Raw genomic sequence first — 21,002 nt, 5'->3', positions numbered from 1 at the left:
CCCTACCCATGATCAAACTTTTCTCTAATCCCCCAAAGCAAAGCCAGCTAGTACCTGAAGTTCCTCTGCTGCCCACTGCCCTTTCTATTTGTTCCTGAAAATGGGTGTTAAGAGGCCACTGGTAACAAAACTTCAGTCAGTGTGCAGTTGATTTTGCGCTCAATTCCCTTGGGCACCCCAGAGCAGCAGCATTAGTGACAGCACACCTCCCCAGGCAGGATTTCTGCAGGCCTTATACAGTCACCTGGCAAGAAGCTCATACCCCCATTCCTACAGATGTTGCCTGGCAACAATGCCTGGCATGGAGCCTGTTCCATGGAGGAGCTCCAGGGCCCCACCCCATCTCTGCAGACTAGAGGGTGGCCCAGGCCACTGGGTATGATGGGCCCCATAGGAAGGAAGTTCCCTTGCATGGGACAGGCCCTATTCTATTCCCTACGGAACAGAGGCTGCTGCTATGCCCTGTGCCACTTGGCTCCCTAGGCACTTATGATCCCTGCTTCTGCTCAGCTCTCAGCCGGCCTTACTACCTGGCACGCCAGAAGCACCCAGTACTGCCCACCAGCCTGCCTCAGCAACAGGTCTTGGTATTGGCAGAACCCAAGCGGAAGCCGTCCACCTTCTGGCACAGCATTAGCCGACTGGCACCCTTCCGCAAGTGAGACAGCTCCCCATCCGACAGCACTGTCTGGACCTGCCTCACCACTGGGCCTCCAGCTTTTTCTCCCTGAGGCCCACCACATGTGGCCTACTCTGCAGGTCACACCCAATGGAAGTTACAGGCTGAGTGAGGGACTGCTCGGCACCCCATTCATGGATTCTTCCCCACTACTGGTGCACTGAAGACACCAGCTGGAGGGGCAGGGGCCCATAGCAGTCAGCCTCCTGCCATCCTCTGGACCTCTACGGGGCCTCCTGGGAGCCACAGCTCAGAGCCACCAGCCAGGCCAATGTGGTGAGAGGACTGGCCGCTCTGAACCCTCTTCTCTGGACATCTGATCATCCCTCCTCCCGTTTCCGCTGGGCAGGAGACCATCTGCCTTTTTAGCCCCTGCAAAGTTGGGCTGCCCCTCTGCCCTCCAACTGTCTCTGAGGCCCCCAGTCCCCAACTGGTGGTGCCAAGCAACTTGCATCCCTGGAGGGTGGTAGTCAGAATTCTGTGCACAAAAATGTCTGGCCCAGAGCCCACTCATTTTCGCCTTCTAGTCCCTCTAGACACTCCTGGCTGCTGGACAACCTTCCTCACTTGTGATGTGTTTACAGTGGAAAGAAAACAAAACCATAGTCACTACATACTTCTGTCAGGGTTTGTGATCAGTCCATGTGTAGCTGTGGGTTGACTCCAGAACCTGATCCTTTTTTTTTTTTTTTTCGTTTGGATTGTGCTGTTTTTCTAGCAATGGGGAAAAAGAACTGTTACTAGTGACCTAGTGACACAGAAAGATTGCCTTACCCTAAGTGAGCGTGAGAAGCCATACGGACTGAATTCTGTGGCCCAGCATCCAGGACTGACCCACCAACCCAGAGGTTGATGGGCAAGCGAGCTAGAGGGAAGGAAGCCCAAGTCCCGCTGAGAAAGGTCACCCATGAGTACAGCCACGACCTGCCTTGTGGGTGTGGAACACTGAGCTTTCCCTCTGGCCCACAGGAATTCAGCAGCATGTACAGTCAGTCACTGTTGCACTATACCTTCTCGAAGCCACAAACTACATTTAATTTCATAAAGAAATTTATGAAAAATAACCTGGCTGCCAGCCCTTGTTTTTCCATTTTGTCTGTGTATTTTCTTCTTTGCATGCCCCATCCTTCCTGTATCTCTTATACCTGTCTCTGCCCTGGACCTTTCCTTCAACAGAAAGGATGAGACCAGCATGACCCACTGTGGTGGGAGCTCACTTATATGCAGACCATGCCCTCAGAGTTTTGATGGATAGAAGCAAAGGTGACAGGGAACTTCAGAGTCTCAGAAGGAGCTGGGAGGACAGTGTGTGGCCTGGGAGCTGTCCTGGTGTGGGATACAGCTGGCTCAGCTCCTCCAACCTATTTGGGCCTGGAAGCCTCCCTGTCTGCTCCAGAGTCAATTTTTAGCTAAAGTTGGCAAATGTCAATTTGGGGAACAGAAAGTCTGTAATCTTCCTTAGGTCTTAGCATCCTCCTCAGTGAAATGGAGCTAAGAATGTCCTCCAAGGAGGACCCAGGCCACAGGACCAGGAGAAGAGGAACAGGGCCAGCTTTCCTCCCCTCTCCCTGGGGCAACAGTCCCCACAACCTGCTGCCTCCACACACCCTTACACACTGTGATGTCGGTGCCATACAAGGTCACCAGGGCTGAGTACCACAAAGCCTCTGCACCCAAAACCTGGATTTCCTAACTTGAAACTCCTAACTTGGCCTCCCAGCCATGCCATACCATCTCAAGATAAAACCTGCAGGGAAAAAAAATTAAAATCACAATATGCAACACAAGTCAATCTTTATTGAAAACTGCAGTATTAATACATAACAATTCTTGTTACAATAAACGTGCTTTTAAGAATTTTAAATCTGAGCTCATCTACTCATCAGATTGCATAAAAAATTAAAATAGTATGAATTTACACATAATGGAACTGGCTCAGGATGGATGTTCCATTCCTTTGTATTGACTGACACCATAAGTTCAATGCAGAGGTGAGGGATGCCTTTAACACTGGAAGACAATGCTGACTTAAGCTTAAAAAAAGTACCAAGGGAATGGTCTAAAAAAGCAGTATTTAAAAATCATTAAAAAGGAAGAAAAAAAAAAAAAGGAACCATTTCCTAGTCAGTCACAACCCATGTGGCTCCTTGGGGCCTCTCCTCCAACACAGCTACCTGTGATCACAGCCATCACAGCAACCCTGACAGGAGTACAGCACAGCCCAACTATTTTACTGACCACTAGTCTGCACAGGACCCATAGGAGAGTGACAAGGCTCAGGAGGCCCAAATGAGACACCTGTTCTAACACATCCACCCTGGGAGCACGGGTCTCCTGAAGCCTTCTGTAGGCTTCCTGAACAGACCCCTGCCTCTGTCTCCCTGTCCCAAGTAAGTAAACTTTAGTCCTGGGCATTCAGATAAGGTTACCCTATCGTTTTCTGTTCTTCAAATGAATTGGTCAGGGGGGAGTGCTGCATGGTAAGTGGGGGGAAACAATCCTCTGAAACATATAAGAACAACTTTGTGACTTTCTATCCAAAAAGATCAGACCCTTTTCTGCAGCAGTCATCTGCAAGTCTGTTCAAAAAAGTCTGATGCACTTTCAGAAAGCTCAGGTGAGTAATAAAGAGCTCAGGGAAAAAACACAAACATTTGAGATGTGCTAGAGAGAAGAGCTAAGCAGTCTGCCCTTCCCCTGAGCCAACCACACTCTTCAGTAGAGACACCCCACCCACCCTTAGAAAGCACCAGAGAAGAACCAGAAGCTAACCCCCCACCCTCAAGCCATTCACCCTTAAAACTGCCCATAAGTCTGCTGATAGGTCAGACAGGTAACCTGTCCTGTCTGGGCAATACTTAGATTGGCAATGACTAGGGAATCCAGTCATTAGCTGCCAGAAAAAGAGATGGTGGCCCAACTGTCAGAGAAACACTGTTCCAATTGTTTACAAGAACTGGTGAAGAAGCCTAGATTTCCTTTTGGATGTAGGCCCCAATGTTGATGTGGTTGGTGTATGCCACCTTTTCATTACCGACTGGCAGGCACACTCACAGAAACCCATATGCCAGGTAGCAGTATATCCAAAGTGCCTTAAGAATGTACTTTCTCTCCTTATAGAAGTGATGGTGCCACCAGATGGAGCAAAGCACTGTATGCTCAGTGTGCAAAAGGCAAGATGCTCACCAACCAGGTGCCCAGCCCAAGGCTCAAGACCTCCCTCATGTCCTGTAAATACTACATTTGCATAGCACTCAAGAAACATTCACAGAATAGCAACTGGTAGGCCTAATAACTATACCAACAAGAATGTTCTGAAAAGATTTAAAGATTTAAAGGTTCTGGAAGCGCCTTGTCTCTTTGCCTATCACTATGAATGGCCTTGGCCTGATGTTGGCCTCACTTCACAGAGGCAGCAAACTGATGGGACCAACACTCATCACTAAACACTCAAGTCACCTGGCCCAGATCGAAATAAAATTTCCATAAGCAAAAAAACGGACCTCCTAATAAGCCTCAGCAGAGAGGCTGTAGAACAATTTTTTTTTTTAAATACCCATGATGACGTTCATGTTTAGAGGAATTAGGTCCTTCACTTGCCTATCTCCACTTCTAAAAGAACCATAATTCAGCTGAAAGACTCTCAAATTAGGAATGTCACATACAAAAAGAAAAGTGAAGCTTCTCTGAATGTTCCATTATTATGCTTGGGATATCAAATTATGCAGCTCTTTAACAGAAGTCTATTCCTTAATTAATTTTACTGGAATTAAATGTTGTTAAAATTACAACCTATGATAGCATTGCTACTATTCATATGTCCAGATTCCTACCTGCTAGACAAGATCTACCTTTCATTATCATATTTGATAGCTCAAGCCCTATCAGTTCAAAACGGGAAAGATTTCCAGAGATGTAATCCATTATGCAAAAGTATTTGATAAAGTACTCACCTTCACAAAAGGGAAAAAAGATTAAAAAAAAAAAAAACTATAAGGGGGAAAGTGTTTATGAAGCCGATATAAATGAAGGCAAAATGCAATCTACCCTTCTTGCTCTCAAAGACACCATTTAATTCGGTGCTTGTGAAAACACTCACCCTGTGTGTGCCAGGTCTCAAGCAAGCCCAATGAAGCATCATCTATAACTTCTATCTTTCTGCTCAATTCAAATGACCCCACCCCTTTACATATAATTTTGTGTGTGTGTGTATGTGCGTGTACGTGCCCATTTTGTGATATTCAGGGCTTTTCTAAAGCATACATTAAAACTCCTAATCTACTACCCTAAACTGGAGAAACTGGCTTTTCCTCTACTTGGGCAGTTCACCCCTGCAACCCTTAGAAATGATCAGATATTTATTACAAACCATTTACTATGGAATTACCAACAAAGAGTTGAAGAAGTGGACACAAATCGTGTGCCTGAAGTAAATGGTTCTCTCTCTTTCACACACACACACACACACACACACACACACACGGGTTAAGTGCTAATAAAGCAATTTAAAGTACTTATCAGAGTAAGCACACTATGTTAACAGACATTAGGAATAAGGACTCTTCTGTTTACAATGATCCATGCAAAAATATTCCTAAACTTCTTATAAAATAAAATGTAAAAAAGAAAATTATGGGGTATTTACTATAAAAAATAAGGTTACCAAAGGCTCAGGGGTCAGGTGTCCTACTCACCAAACGGGGCCGAATGCCAAACCAGTGCCAGAGTCCTGACCTAGCTGCCAGAGATGGAGGGGTAAGGTTCCCTCCCCAACCAAAGCCCACAACACTTAAAACAATGATGGGGGTGAATAGGAGCATACCCCACTCCCACCTGACAGCCTGCTGAAAGGGAACAAAACCCTCCCCCCCCCCTCTCTGAACAGACACATACTCCCATCAATACAAGTTGGTCACACTTAGGCAAAAAAATCCTCTTCATTTCTTATGTACAATATTCAGACTCTAAACACAAAACCATTTCCAAGTAAACCCTGGCAGGCAAATACATTCTGATGCTGCCTGGCCCTTTGCTGTCCATACCTGCTTTGTGCCAAGAGCCCTCAGCTTAAAGACACAGCAGACTAGGCTCACAGACAAGAGGCACCAGCTCTTCCCTCACACCTCCACAGACCCACCTCCAGAAGCAGCCTCCAAATGGTTTCGGATGACAAGTCCCCATCAGGTGGATAGGCCCAACATAGCCACAGCCCTGCCTCTCCACAAGAAACAACTTCAAATAAAGTTTGTTCCCTTTTACTAGTTCTTAAATATATAATTTTCTTCATAACAGACGGCTGAAATCTTTGCCCGTCGTGGAGATGGTGGTGAGAATAACAATGCCTACATAGGTTTTCAATGGACTGAAATATTTCTTGAGGGGAGGGCAGAAGGAATGGTTTCCTAAATTAAATAAAGGAGAGAAGCCAATACCTTCTCCAAGTGTGGCTATTTCTCCTTCACATATCTTCCATCCCAGGAAAATAATTTAGTTGTATATAGGACTTTTCCAGTAAAGATACAGAAAACCTCATCTCTATCTCTAAGAGGCTTGTCATAAAAACTTAGATGGCAGAGAAAATTGCTTTGCTGATGAAGACCACCTCTTGCCCCTAACTATACTGGCTACACAACTCTACACTTTCATGATGATTTTTAAGAATGTCCATACCACAATGCCCCGCAAGAATAAATGGCAAGAAAGGAATGCCCAGTAAGCTGTGTCCCAAGCAGTGGCAGCCCACCCTGCACTCTCCCCGTCCCTCCAACTCTCTCCCCACGCCATGCAGTAAGAATGAAAGAAACAGATGGCTGAAAACTCAAAGTCCACGTTACCAACTGGCAACCCACCTCAACCCCAAAGGCTGAAGAATCATCATCTAAGGGATTTCAGATATTCTATGAAGAAATTCACTTTAACACTTATAACTTTAAGACTCTGCATACATTACAACAGTGCATTAGTGATACAAGTTATAAAATGCTTTTCCATTCCTTTGGGTTTTGCATATGATGGTTTTGCATCAGTCACTGCAGGTAGATTGAGCAAGCTTTGTTTTTGTGTTTGTTTTTTAAACATGCATTCAACTAGATATGATTCAGAATAGATTAATACTCCCTTTTTATCATTACAGTTAGCTAAAAAATTGCCAGGCAGCCCACAGAACAGGATTTGCTTTAAGACCAACCCACAGAGTTAGTTGGAGACTAATGGTGCTGGGACCTGCTGGGCTGGGCCATAGTAGTGTTTAGCTAAGTGTAGAGAGCATTAAGAAGAAAGTCCAGGTTGGAGGCACGAGGCCTGCAGCACCAGCTGTGGAACCTCCATGATGTGACTGCACAGCTCCATCCTCAAACCTGGCAGGGGGAAAAAGACAGATAGACAGTCAACAAAGAGTACCTCTGACACCACTGTTCCAAAAAGGAGGGGTTTCATTCAACTCAAGGAAGACAGAATCCACTAGGACCAGAAAGGACAGCAAGGAGAGGCCACTGCTCTTGGTTCCTGTGGACCTCAGAGAGACTTCCAGTTACAACCAGAATCCTATTTTCTGCAAAACCAGTGGGAGATTACAGCATGGAACAGGAAAGGAACAAAGTCTATAGTGTAAACAGCAAGTACTCAATGATTCCCTTCCTTCTTCTACTTTATAGAGTCCCAGTAAGAACAAAAATTTAAATACCACACTGCTCTTGGATTAGTAAGTAGCATTTTTCTCATCAGTGTTTAAAATATGTTACATTGTCATTCTGTACCATAAAAAATGCACTTAGTTAAGAACTGACACAGGTTTCACCAGTCACTTACATTTGCAGGGTGATCACCACTGAGGGGGCACGTAGCTGTAGGTGGGTGTTCCTGGGGCCCGATACGTGGGCACAGTGACTGGGTGGGGGGCAACAGGAGTCGGGGAGTGAGCGGTCAGAAGGGTACCTGGAAGAAAGAGCAGATGTCTCAGTGGTAGGCAGCACCAGACACACACATGGCTAGCCTGTGTCACCACACAGCTACATGCTGCCTGACGAGAGAGCTCTGAGACCTGGCCTGCTTGGAAAAGAAGGAGGTACACAGGAAGAGGGGTAGTCTTGACCTAGAGTGCTGTCAGAACTCTGATCATACACAACTCAAAGTTGTACGAACACAGCAAGTTCATGTGATAATATCTATAGAAGGTTTTGTGTCTCCCCTTCACATGAGCATACTCAATGATTTTTGGAAATCAGACGACAACTGACGGAATAAAAAAATTATTATTCTTCCTTAAAAAGGAAGGAAATTTGTTACATGTTACAACATGGATGAACCTTAAGGACATTATGTTAAGTAAGCCAGTCACAAAAAGATACATCCAAAAGGACTACACTTAATGAGGTATCTCGAGTAGTCAAATGACAAAGTAAATGGTGATGGCCAGAAGCTCAGCTGGGGTCGGGGGACAACACGGGATAAGGGAAGTTGTTATTTAATGAGCAGACCTTCAGTTTTGCAAGGTGAAAAAACTGTTTTACAAAAACGTGACTATACTATATACAGTTAAAAATGGTTCAGACGGTAATAAATTGAAGAGAGGGAAGACACTAAACCACATGAGTTTCTGAATATGAATATAATTATATTTCCCTTATAGCTAGAGAAAACTCTCTAAGTCCATTTGTAGATAAGCAGAACCTCAAACCTAACAGCCTTACCTTGCTTCTCTTTACTTCCCATCTCCCTGCCCACAACCAGCACACAGTCTTTCATCCCTCCTTCCACATGCCTCAAACATGCAGTTTCTGTCTCTTCACAGGTAAGTATGGGAAACCCATATACAATGGAGATTCTGGGCAGAAAACATACACCTTTGGCACAATCTCCCTATGTTGAAGTTTAAGAGAGAGAGAGAGAGAGACAGAGAAGGAACACTGAAAAAAACAAAAACAAAACAAAAAAAAAGCCAGCGCAATCAAATGCATCCTGTGTACCTGGCCAGCCTGCCATAGATAATTCATATGCCCACTGGAGGTAACCTAAACCCTAGACATTACATCAAGTCCCCAGGGGCTCCAGAGTCCAAGATGATGGGCACATCCTACCCAGGAGTCTCATATCTCTGTGATTTATCAAGGAAAGCCTTGGGAAATAAAGTTGACCAATGCCAAAGGATTTCTACAAGTAGCTGTTCTGTTAACACAAAGCTAGTTTTCTTAGATTTATGCAAACACCAACATTCACAGACTAAAGGGAGGTATCAGGAGGGCCAGAACACCTAGACACAAAGTAACCCCCTTCTGTTCAAGCTTGGTATGCTCCTCAGGAGGACCGGCCACTCCCTGGCCCTAATGCCAAGAGCTCAGCTCACCCGTCAAATACAGAGATCACTACCCAGTGATCACTACCATGCCCACAGGGAAGGTACTTAGTTCTTGGCTTATTACTCTAAACCCCAAACCCAGACTCCTCTCAAGTGAAAGGAGAAAAGGAGGAAATGAAGGGAAGGGAAAGAAAATGTTCCTTTCCTAAGAAAATGTCCTTCCATACAACTTGAAGCATGAAAAATCAAACCAAAGTTCAAAGAATTAGTGAGCTCTCCCTTTCTCCAGCTCTCATGCCATCATAAAACAGGCAACCCAGGGTCACGGACTCACCTGCCGACATGGCCATAGTGGTCCCAGCCACCATGCCCATGGTGACGCCGTTGCCTCTAGGTGGAGGAATGGGAGCAGGGTACACCGTCGCTGGCATGCCATTGGGCTGCACCACTGTAGTGTGGTGGATGACGTGAGGGGGTGCTGCATACAGGGGCTGTGTGTAGTACGTGCCTTGCTGTGGAGGAGAGGAGAGTCAACTGCCACAAGGCTGCACAGCCCATGGATCAGAGCCCAGAGAGAACCAACCCTTCCCATATGCACAGTGCCCATGAGCACCGTTAACAGACCCAAAGCACACCCCAGGCCTACCTGTGCGTAGGGGCTCTGCTGGGGGTAGGCACTTCGCACAGGGTACACAGCAGTCTGGTAGGGGTTGGGGGAGGAGGAGTATGGTGGCACTGCCCCGCTTGTGGGGGAACAGGACACTTTGTAAGGTGTGCCAGGAGTGTAACCTGAAACAAAGAAGCCAATGGCCATGAAAAACCCAGAGCTTTCCCTCTAAGGTCAGGAACAAGACAAGGATGCTCACTCTCACCACTGTTACTCAACAGAGTACTGGAAGTTCTAGTCACAGCAGTTACACAAGAAATACAGGTCCTCCAAAATCATAAGGAGGAAGTAAAACTGTCTCTATCTGCAGATGACATGACACTACACATAGAAAATGCTAAAGACTCCATCAAAAAACTATAAAATAAATGAATTAGGTAAAAGTGCAGGACACGAATATATAGAAATCTGTTGCATTTCTGCACACTAGTAACAAAGCAGAAGAGAAATTAAGAAAACAGTCCCATTTCCAACTTTACCAAAAAGAATAAGGTACCTAGAAATACATCTCACCAAGGAGGTGGAAGACCTGTGCTCTGAGACCTGTAGAACACACTGATGCAAAAAAACTGAAGATGACACAAACAAATGGAAAGATACACCACACTCATGAACTGGAAGAATACCGCTAAAATGTCCATACTACCAAAAGCAATATATAGATTCAACGTAATTCCTATCAAAATACCAATAGCATGGGTGCCTGGGTGGGTCAATTGGTTAAGCAACTGCCTTCAGCTCAGGTCATGATCCCAGAGTCCTGGGACTGAGTCCCACACTGGGCTCCCAGTTCCATGGGGAGTCTGCCTCTCCCTTTGAGCTTCTCCCCTCTCATGCTCTCACACTCTCTAATAAATAAATAAAATCTTTTTTTTAAAATAGCGTTTTTTACAGAACTAGAACTCACAATCCTAAAACTTTTTTATGGAACCACAAAAAAGACCCCAAATAGGCAAAGCAATCTTGAGAAAGAAGAACAAAGCTGGAGGTATACAAAGCTGACAATACAGTACTGGCAGAAAAACAGACACATAGATCAATGGAACAGAATAGAGAGCCCAGAAGTAAACCCATGTTTTTATGGCCAATCAATGATCTACAACACAGGAGGCAAGAATATCCCATGGAGAAAAGATGGGGTTTTTTTTGATGAATGGTGTTGGGGAAAAATAGACAGCTACATGCAAAAATATGAAAATGGACCACTTTCTTATACCATACACAAAAAATAAAATGGATTAAAGATCTAAATGTGAGACCTGAAACCTTTAAAGTCCTAAAAGAAAACAGAGGCAATAATCTCTTGTACAATGGCCTTAGCAACATTATTTATGGATCTCTCAAGCAAGGGAACAAAAGCAAAAATAAACTATTAGAACTACATCAAACTAAAAAGCTTCTGCACAGGGGCGCCTGGGTGGTACAACTGACTGAGTGTCTGACTCTTGGTTTCTGCCCAAGTCATGATCTCAGGGTCATGGAATCAAGCCCCCTGCCCACTTTTGGTCTCCACACTAAAGGAGTCTGCTTTGGTTTCTCCCTCTCTCTGCCCCTCCCTCCTGCACCCATTAGCTCTCTCTAAAAAAAAAATTAAAAAATAAAAAGCTTCTGCATAGCAAAGTGATCCATAACAGAACAAAAAGACTATGTACTAAATGGGAGATAAGATCTGCAAATGAAAAATCTGATAAGATGTTAATATCCAAAATACATAAAGAACACCACCAAAGGGGCGCCTGGGTGGCTCAGTGGGTTAAAGCCTCTGCCTTCGGCTTGGGTCATGATCCCAGGGTCCTGGGATTGAGCCCCACGTCGGGCTCTCTACTCAGCAGGGAGCCTGCTTCCCTTCCTCTCTCTCTGCCTGCTTCTGCCTGCTTGTGATCTGTCAAATAAAAATAAATAAAAATCTTAAAAAAACAAACAAACAAAACACCACCAAAAAAACCAAATGATCCAGTTAACGAATGGGTAGAAGACCTGAATAGACATTTTTCCAAAGAAGATCTCAGATGGCTAACAGACATATGAAAAGATGCTCAAGATAACTCAACATGAGAGAAATGCAAATCAAAATCACAATGAGATCTATCTCACACCAGTCAGAATGGCTAGTATCAAAAAGACAAGAAATAACAAGTGCTGGCAAGGATGTGGAGAAAGGGGAACCCTGGTGAACTGTTGGTGGGAATGTAAATTGGTACAGCCACTATAGGAAAGTAATATGAACATTCCTCAAAAAGTTAAAAACTGGGGCGCCTGGGTGGCTCAGTGGGTTAGGCCACTGCCTTCGGCTCGGGTCATGATCTCAGGGTCCTGGGATCGAGCCCCGCATCGGGCTCTCTGCTCAGCAGGGAGCCTGCTTCCTCCTCTCTCTCTGCCTGCCTCTCTGCCTACTTGTGATCTCTGTCTGTCAAATAAATAAATAAAATCTTAAAAAAAAAAAAAAGTTAAAAACTAATATACCCCATGATCCAGTATTTCCTCTATTGGGTATTTAACCAAAGAAAATGAAAACACTACTTTGAAAGATACATATGCACCTGTTTTTACTGTCCCATTATTTACAACAGCCAAGATACAGAAGAAACCCAACTATCCAATGATAAAATGGATAAAGATGATATTATGTATATGATGCACCCCCACACACACAGACACACAGGCACACAGTGGAATATTACTCAGCCATAAAAAAAGAATGAGATCTTGTCATTTGCGACAACATAGGATGGACCTACAGAATATTATGTTAAGTGAAATAAGTCAAGACTGAGAAAGACAAATACTATATGATCCAGCGATTTCACTTATATGTGCAATCCAAAAAACAAAACAAATCCACAAACAGGCTCAAAAATAGAGAACAAAAAGTAGTGGTTGCTGGGCTGGGGGGGTGGAGGGAATGGTGATGGGCCAAACAGATAAAGGGGATTATGTGGTACAAAGTCAGTCAGTCATGGAGATGAAAAGTAGAGTACAGGGAATACAGAGTACAGGGAATAACACTGCACTATGAGAGATGGTGAGCACTCACTGTGCTGAGCAATAAGCAATACAAAGAAATGTTATATCACTATGTTTGTATACCTAAAACTAACAAAAAATGTAAAAAGGAAAGAGAAAAAGGCCTTAATTCAAACCCACTTTCATGCCTGGCACAGGGAAGGAACAAAGCAGTGAGGAACAAAGCATTGTTACAGCCCTGACTGCAGTCAAGATCTGACACTACTGTGGACCTATCTTCCACAAATATCTGACTTCATTTCTAGACCTGATGTGCAAGTACATGTGTGCGAACTGGGGTAGGTGGCATTTTGGGGGAGAATGGAAAAAACAAAGGAGAAAGTTCTACTGAGAGTATACTCAATACAGGACTAGGAAAGTAATATCTATCCTGTGGGAATATAAATTGGTACATCTTTCTGGGGCACAATCTGACATCACAGTGTTCTTTATTATAGCAAAATAAAAGGGGTTGGGTGAGAAACTTGTTGAACACCAGGGCTAAGGTAAAAAGATTGAGTTAAGACAGCTAGTTGAAGACATGTATTTGCCTCTGTCCCCAAAGTGAGAATAAATCAGATTAATAAATTAAAGATGTAAAGCCACACAAAGAATGGGAGAAAAGACAACAGTTTGGAATCTAAAAGGCGGAAATGGAAAATGACTTGGGAGACTCAAAACAGCTACATCGTAGCCAACAGTGAAAAAGGCCGAGAAGCAGCCTACTACCAGGAACAGGAACACCTCTTCCAAAAACCTGGAAACTATCAGCATTTGCTTCCAGGAGTTGATAGAGGGCTGAAGTCTGGAAGAGTGGCTAGAGTCTGTCTGGTAAGTAGGAAGATGTCTGGCTCCCCTTCCTGACTCCCCATCCCAACACAGAACAGTGGCTTATTCTAAATGAGGGTATGCAAAGGTCTTTGAACTGCTATGTTCGTAGCAGCTTTATTCATAATGACCGAATGTCTACCAGCAGACTGGTATATCCATATAATAAAATACTAGTTAGCAACCAAAAAGATACAACTGCTGATATATACAACATGGCATAAATTTCAAACTGTAAGATGCAAAGGAAACCAGATATAAGAATACATGCTGAGAGGTGTCTGGCTGGCTCAGCTGGTGGAGCATGTGACTCTTGATCTCAGGGTGTTGAGCTCAAACCTCTCACGCTGGGCATGAAGACTACTTAATAAAATTTTTTTTTAATTATAAAAAAAAAAAAAATACATGCTACATTCACTGAGAGGAAACTCTAGGATAAAGACCAACCTAGTATTCCATGATAGAAAACCAAATGGTGGTGCTCAAGGGACAGAGGGTTTGAGGGAACTTTTCAGGGGAATGAAGTCACTTGAGTGTGGTGGTATTACACAACTAACTGTATACCTTCTATCTAAACACACCACACCATAGATTTAAAAGGATAACTTTTAGTGTATGTAAATTATACCTCAAAAGAACTGTTTTCTAAAAGTGAGGGGCCACTGGGCGGCGCACTCAGTCAAATGTCCAACTCTAGACTGACTCAGGTCATGATCTCAGGGTGGTGAGACTGAGTCTGCTTTGGGATCACCACTCAGGGTGGAGTCTGCTTGACAATTCGCGCTCTCTCCCTCTACCCCAACCTCTAAAATAAATAAATAAACCCACAAAAAATGAAAACAGAAATAAAAGTTTTTGAGATATTATTTCTCATTCATTTCAAGTGCTCACTCACTCATACTTAGTTCATGGGAATGTCAGACAGTAAAACTTCTCAAAAGCTAGAGAACTTTCCAAATGACCCAGGAATTCACGCTCAGATACCTGCCCTAGAAGAATGAAAACATGCATCCACAATAGGACTTATAAAAAACTGTTCACCAAACTTAATAGACAAAAGCTGGGAAATAATCCAAATGTTCATCAAAAGAAAGAATGGTTCAATTATGATACATCCAAATAAAAAATACTAAGTATCAAGAGGAAAAAACACAAGTAAGTCTCAAGCCATGTTGAACTTTTAAAACTCACCAAACACACATAAGAGCACACTGTATGATCTCTTTTTCAATACAAAGCATACAAATATACGTATGGCGGGAGAAATGGGAGGGGTGGTTTGGAGAGGGCAGAATGAAAGCTATCTGGAATGATCAAAGTGCTTGGTATTTTCTTTCAGGTGTGATTACATGAATATATACAATTGTCAAAATTTGTCTAACTGAACACTTAATACTTATCAGTGTTTGTACATAAATTATACCTCAAGTTTAAAAAAACAAGCTAAGTGAGGCACCTTGGGTGGCTCAGTCAACTGAGTGTCTGATTCTTGATTTTGGCTCAGGTCATGATCTTAGGGTCCTGAGATCAAGCCCTGTGTTAGGTTCTGTGCTCACTGAGGAGTAGGCTTGAGATTTTCCAGTTATTCTCCCTCTGCCCCGCCAGGCCGTCACACATGGTTCTCTCTCAAATATATAAACCTTTAAAAAAAGAAAAAGCTATTAAAAAATTAAAATAAAAGAATTTACATTATTGGTGTGTGGTTAGAACTATATATATGTTATATATACATATTTTATATATATATATATATTAAATTTAAGGAAGAGAAAGAGAATGAATGACTCCCAGGAATTTCAGATTTATTTATTTATTGGGAAGGAGGGGCAGAGGGGAGAAAATCTCAAGCACACTCCCTGCTGAGGGGTGTGGATACAAGGCTGGATATCATGATCTGAGCCAAAATCAAGAGTTAGATGCTTAAAAGACTGAGCCACCCAGGTACCCCAAAATGCACCAGTTTTTATTTCTTTAAAGTCCATTAGTAAACATACAGTATATCATTAGTTTCAGATGAAGTATTCAATAATTTATCAGTTTCATATAACACCCAGTGCTCACATCAACATTCCTCCTTAATGCCCATCACCCAGTTATCCATCCCCCTGCCCACCTTCCATCCAGCAACCCTGTTTGTTCCTACAGTTCAGTCTCTCAGTTTTCGTCTCTCTTTGAAGACTTCCTGTTCACTTTTCCCTCCTTTCCCCTATGATCCTCTGTGCTGTTTTTCCATATTCCACATGAGTGAAACCCTGTCATTCTCTAATTTATTTCACTCCAGTTTCATGCACATCCATGTAATTAAACTATAGGAAGTATTCCTCTCTGATGACTAATATTCCACTGTGTAGTGTGTGTGTGTTTGTGTGTGTGTACCACATATTCGTCCTTTCACACCATCTGTCAGTGGACATCTTGGCTCTTTCCACAGTTTCACTATTGTGGACATTGCTGCTATAAAAATGGAGGTGCACAGGTGCCCCTTCCGATCACTACATTTGCATTTTTGGGGTAAATACTTAGTAGTGCAATTGCTGAATTATAGGGTAGCTATCTTTTTTTTTTTTTTTTAAAGATTTTATTTATTTATTTGACAGAGAGAAATCACAAGTAGACGGAGAGGCAGGCAGAGAGAGAGGAGGAAGCAGGCTCCCTGCTGAGCAGAGAGCCCGATGCGGGGCTCGATCCCAGGACCCTGAGATCATGACCTGAGCCAAAGGCAGCGGCTTAACCCACTGAGCCACCCAGGCACCCCGAGGGTAGCTATCTTTTTAATTTCTTGAGGAAATTGCTTTTTCTGCATCAACTGAAAAGATCATATGGTTCTTGTTCTTTCTTTTACTGATGTGATGTATATCACATTAATTGATTTGCAAATGCTGAACTACCCTTGCAGCACAGGAATAAATCCCACTAGGTCATAAAAAGTAATCCTATTTCATGTATGTTGGATCCTACTGGCTAGTATCTTGGTGAGAACTATGGCATCCATGTTCATCAAAGATACTGGTCTGTAATTCTAAAATTTTTAGTGGGGGTCTTTGCCTGGCTTTAGGATCAAGGTAATGCGCCTCGCCTCACAGAATGAGTATGGAACTTTCTTCCATTTCCATTTTTTGGAAAAGTTTCAGAAAAACAGGTACCAATTTTTCTTTAAATGTTTGGGAGAAGTCCCCTGGGAAGCCATTTAGCCTTGGACTCCTCTGTGTTGGCAGATTTTTGACTATTGACTCAATTTCCTTGCCAGTTATGGGTCTGTTCAGGTTTCCTATTTCTTCGTGCTTCAGTTTTGGTAATTTATATGTTTCTAGGAATGCATCCATTTCTTCCAGATTGCCTTATTTGTTGGCCATATAGTTGTTCATATGTTCTTAAAATTGTATTTTCTTGGCGTTGGTCATGATCTCTCCTCTTTCATTCATAATTTTATTAATTTGGATTCCTCCTCTTTTCTTTTTGTTAAGTTTGGCTAGGGGTTTATTGATCTTAGTAATACTTTCAAAAAACCAGCTCCTTTTTTCACTGATCTGTTCTACTGTTCCATTGGATTCTATTTCATTGAGTTCCACTCTAGTCTTTATTATTTCTCTTGTCCTGCATGGTTTAGGCTTTATTTGCTGTTCTTTCTCCAGCTCCTTTAGGTGTTAAGGTTAGCTTGCATATTTAAGACTTTTCAAATTTTTTGAGAACAGCTTGTGTTACTATGTACTACTTCCCTCTTAGACTGCCTTTGCTGCATCCCAAATTTTTGAACAGTTGTGTTTTCATTTTCATTTGTTTCCATGATTTTTAAAATTCTTTTTTTTCCTGGTTGATCCGTTCATTCTTTAACAGGATGCTCTTTAACCTCCAAGTGTTGAGTTCCTTCTAAATTTCCTTTTGTGACTGAGTTCAAGTTTCAAAGCATTGTGGTCTGAAAATATACACAGAGTAATTCCAATCTTCTGGTACCACCTGGGACTTCATTAGGGACCCAAAGTGTTAGTATGATCTCTCCTCTTTCATTCATGATTTTATTGATTTGGGTCCTTTCTCTTTTCTTTTGGATAAGTCTGGCTAGGGGGTTATCCCTTATCAATCCTTTCAAACAACCAGCTCCTAATTTCACTGATCTCTTCTATTGTTGGTTTTTTTTTCCATTTCTATATCATGATTTTTGTTCTGATCTTTATTATTTCTCGTCTCACTGGATTTAGGTGTTATCTATTTGCTGTGCTTTTTCCAGCTTCTTTAGGTATAAAGTTAGGTAGTACATTGGAGACTTTCCTTCTTTCTTGACGAAGGCTTGCATTGGTATTACTTCCCTCTTACGAGCAACTTGCTGCATCCCAAAGGTTTTGGAATGTCATGTTTTCATTTTCATTTGCTTCTATGTATATTTTAATTCTTTAACTTCCTGGTTGATCCATTCATTCTTTAATGGGATGTTCCTTAACCTCCACGTATTTATGTTCCTTCCAAATTTCTTGTGGTTGACTTCAAATTTCATAGCATTGTAGTCTGAAAACATGCAGGGAGTAATCCCATTCTTTTGGTACCAGGTGAAACTTTATTTGTGACCCAGCATGTGATCTATTTTGGAGAATGTTCCATGTGGATTCAAGAAGAATGTATATCCTGTTGCTACAAGATGAAATGCTCCTTATCTGTGAAGTCCATCTGATCCAGTGTGTCATTTAAAGCCCTATTTCTTTACTGATCTTCGGCTTAGATGATCTGTCCATTGCTATGAGTGAGGTGTTGAAATATCCTAGTATTATTATCAATGAGTTTCTTTGATTATTAACTGATTTGTGTAATTGGCTGCTCCTAAGTTAGGAGGATAAATATTTGTAATTGTTAGATCTTGTTGGATAGACACTTTAAGTATGATACAGTGTCCCTCTTCATCCCTTACTACAATCTTTGCTTTAAAATCTAATTTGTCTGACAGAAAGATTGTTAACCCAGCTTACTTTTGAGGTCCATTAGCATGATAAATAGTTCTCCACCCCCTCACTTTCAATATGAAGGTATCTTTAGGTCTAAAATGAATCTCACCATATGGATGAATCTTGCTTTTTTATCTAATCTGATATCCTGTCTCTTCTGATTGGAGCATTAAGTCTATAGAATAACTATTGAAAGATACTAATTTAGTGCCAATGTATTATCTCTAAAGTTCCTGTTTCTGTAGACTGTCTCTATTTCTTTCTGGTGTATGTTACTTTGGGGTTTTCTCTTTGCTTACAGAATCCCCTTTAATCATGGCTGGTTTAGTGATCACAGATTCTTTCAGTTTCTGTTTCTCCTGGAAGCTCTTTCTCTCTCCTTCCATTCTGAATGGCAGCCTTGGTGGCTAAAGTATTGTTGGCTGTATTATTTTTCCCATTTAGTACTCTGAATAACCACACCAGCCCTTTCTTGCCTGCCAGATCTCCGTGGCTAGGTCTGCTGCTAGTCTGATGTTTCTACCATTGTAGGTTAAGGAGCTCTTGCCTCAAGCTGCTCTCAGGATTTTCTCTTCATCTCTAAAATTTGAAAGCTTCACTATTATATGTCAGGATGTTGATCCATTTTTACTGACCTTGAAGGGTGTTTTCTCTACCTCTTGGACACAAATACCTATTTTCTTTTCCAGATTAAGGAAGTTCTCAGCTGTGATTTTCTTAAATACCTTCTTTCCCTCTCTCTTCTTCATCTGGGATCCCAATAATTCTAATACTATTTCACTTGATGGTCTTGCTGATTTCTCGAAGCCTCCCCTCAGGAGCCATTTATTTGTTTTTCTCTCTTTTCTTCAACTTCCCTTCTTTACATCATCTTGTCTTCTATGCCACTTAACTCTTCTTCTGCCTCATTTACCCTAACTGTTAGAGCATCCATTTATAGATCAGACTGCATCTCAATTAAACCATTTTTAATTTCAGCGTGAATGGATTTTATTTCTGCTCTAAGAGATTTTCTATTGTCTTTTATGCTTTTTTCAAGAACCAGCTAATAAATGTATAACCATTATCCTGAATTTCACCTCTGACATTTTATTTATGTCCGTATTCATTAGATCTATGGCAGAGAATATTACCTCTGGATCTTTCCTTTGTTTTACATTTCTCTTTCTAGGCATTTTGCCTGGAGAAGAATGGATGAACAAGAGAACAAGACCAAAAATATCAATCACGACCCAAGCACAATACACAGTAGACAAATCCAAAGAGGTTAGAAATCAAAAAAGAAAAGAAACAGAAACAAAAGAAGGGGAAAAAAGAGAGAATATAATCCTCTAGGTGGACAAAACAGGGTGAGCCAGCAGGTCCTGGGTATATTTTATTTTATTCTTTTTGTTGTTGTTGTTAGAAGACACTAAATCCCAAAACTGTAAAGAAAGCAAAACTTTAAATATTTATATACAAAAATAAAATTGAATACAGTGCAAGGAAGCCAAAAATGAAGAATATATCTATAAAATATAAATGTAAAATGAAAGTTAAAAAGAAACCTTAAAAACAAAAAGTTGATAAAATAAGAAACTGAAAAGAAAAAAAAAGGGATAAATTTAAACTGAAAGATAAAAGAATTATGAGAAAAAACCCTCAAATTCTATATACTATTCTCCCCTGGTGCTTGAGTTTGACAGCTCTGTGTGCTTGGTAAACTTGGCATTCTGCTGATGTTGAACTGGTCTCCTGGGGGAGGAGGAGCCTACTATGCTGATTCTCAGGTGTCTTTGCCTGTGCAGAGTTGTACCTTCCCTTTCAAGGGGGCTGGGCTCAGTCAGTGTAAGCTGCTTTTGGTTGTTCTCTGTGGCTTTTGTTTGCTGAAGGCTTCCCCCCACTGCTTTAGGGGATGAAAATAAACAAGATTGCACCCCATCCCTAGCCCTGGAGGTAAAAGATCATTGTCCCCTCTCTTCAGTAAACCGTAAACCGTCAGGGAAAAGTAGTCTCCAATTTTGTGTGCCCCAAACTCTGCAGACTCCCATGGTATGCACCCATGTGGATCCTCACGTGGGTGGGAGGAGGGTCACCTTGGGCCTGCACTTTGCTGGGCACTCGAACAGCGAGCAGTAGCCCAACCGTGTCCCAATTTGCAGTTAATGGCAAACCAAACTAAGAGCCCACTGCCAGGCTTGCTGACCCTAGCAGGCTTCCCCACTCCAATGCCTGGGAATTCTGCCAGCTCAGGCACCCCTGTTCCTTCTGTGATCCTGGGGATCCTAAGACCACACTGTCCCACCTAGGATTCTGCCCTGCTTTGCCACTTGAGCACCACTGAAGCAGGGCTGTCCCTCAAAGAAGCAGATGTCTACAAGCTCTGATTTTGCACTCTGCTGCTATATCACTTTCTGGTAGCCAGCTTATGGAGGCTCTCTCTCCCGATCATTTATCATCTTCCAGTATATCCCCTCAGATTCACCTCTCCGCAACTCTACCTTGCAAAAATTGGTGAATTTTTGAAACTAAGCTTCTAAAAAGCCTATCACTATTCCTAATAAGAAAGTCTAAGACCATTTTGTCACTATTCAAACTGCAGAAAGAGCTTGGAGCTTGGAC

The 21,002-nt window shown here is 42.2% G+C and overlaps 2 protein-coding genes across 10 annotated transcripts in view; one reads left to right on the top strand and one right to left on the bottom strand.

Moving 5' to 3' along the window:
* ARHGEF4 (Rho guanine nucleotide exchange factor 4) overlaps positions 1–2,788 on the top strand; it is a 251,231-nt gene extending 248,443 nt beyond the window's left edge. For 5 of the 9 annotated variants that reach the window (XM_004777767.3, XM_004777771.3, XM_004777773.3 and 2 more), the window contains one exon: positions 484–2,788. In XM_004777767.3, the coding sequence (XP_004777824.3) occupies positions 484–662 (179 nt within the window). In that variant the 3' untranslated portion in view covers positions 663–2,788. The remainder of the gene's footprint in view (positions 1–483) is intronic. The other 4 variants (XM_045066523.1, XM_004777772.3, XR_006602418.1 and 1 more) reach the window with 3 other exon arrangements.
* FAM168B (family with sequence similarity 168 member B) overlaps positions 2,457–21,002 on the bottom strand; it is a 42,875-nt gene continuing 24,329 nt past the window's right edge. Inside the window, exons 4-7 of the mRNA XM_045066527.1 lie at positions 9,619–9,761; positions 9,307–9,484; positions 7,487–7,612; positions 2,457–7,035 (exon numbers count right to left, since the gene is read on the bottom strand). Coding sequence (XP_044922462.1) covers positions 7,500–7,612; positions 9,307–9,484; positions 9,619–9,761 — 434 coding nt within the window. The 3' untranslated portion in view covers positions 2,457–7,035; positions 7,487–7,499. The remainder of the gene's footprint in view (positions 7,036–7,486; positions 7,613–9,306; positions 9,485–9,618; positions 9,762–21,002) is intronic.

The sequence above is a fragment of the Mustela putorius genome, unplaced genomic scaffold (assembly GCF_011764305.1).
Source record: "Mustela putorius furo isolate JIRA1106 unplaced genomic scaffold, ASM1176430v1.1 tig00003867_pilon_pilon_pilon, whole genome shotgun sequence".
In the NCBI taxonomy this organism is placed as follows: domain Eukaryota; kingdom Metazoa; phylum Chordata; class Mammalia; order Carnivora; family Mustelidae; genus Mustela; species Mustela putorius.
Note: the sequence above shows the minus strand (reverse complement) of the source record. Positions and strands in the feature narration are given on the sequence as shown.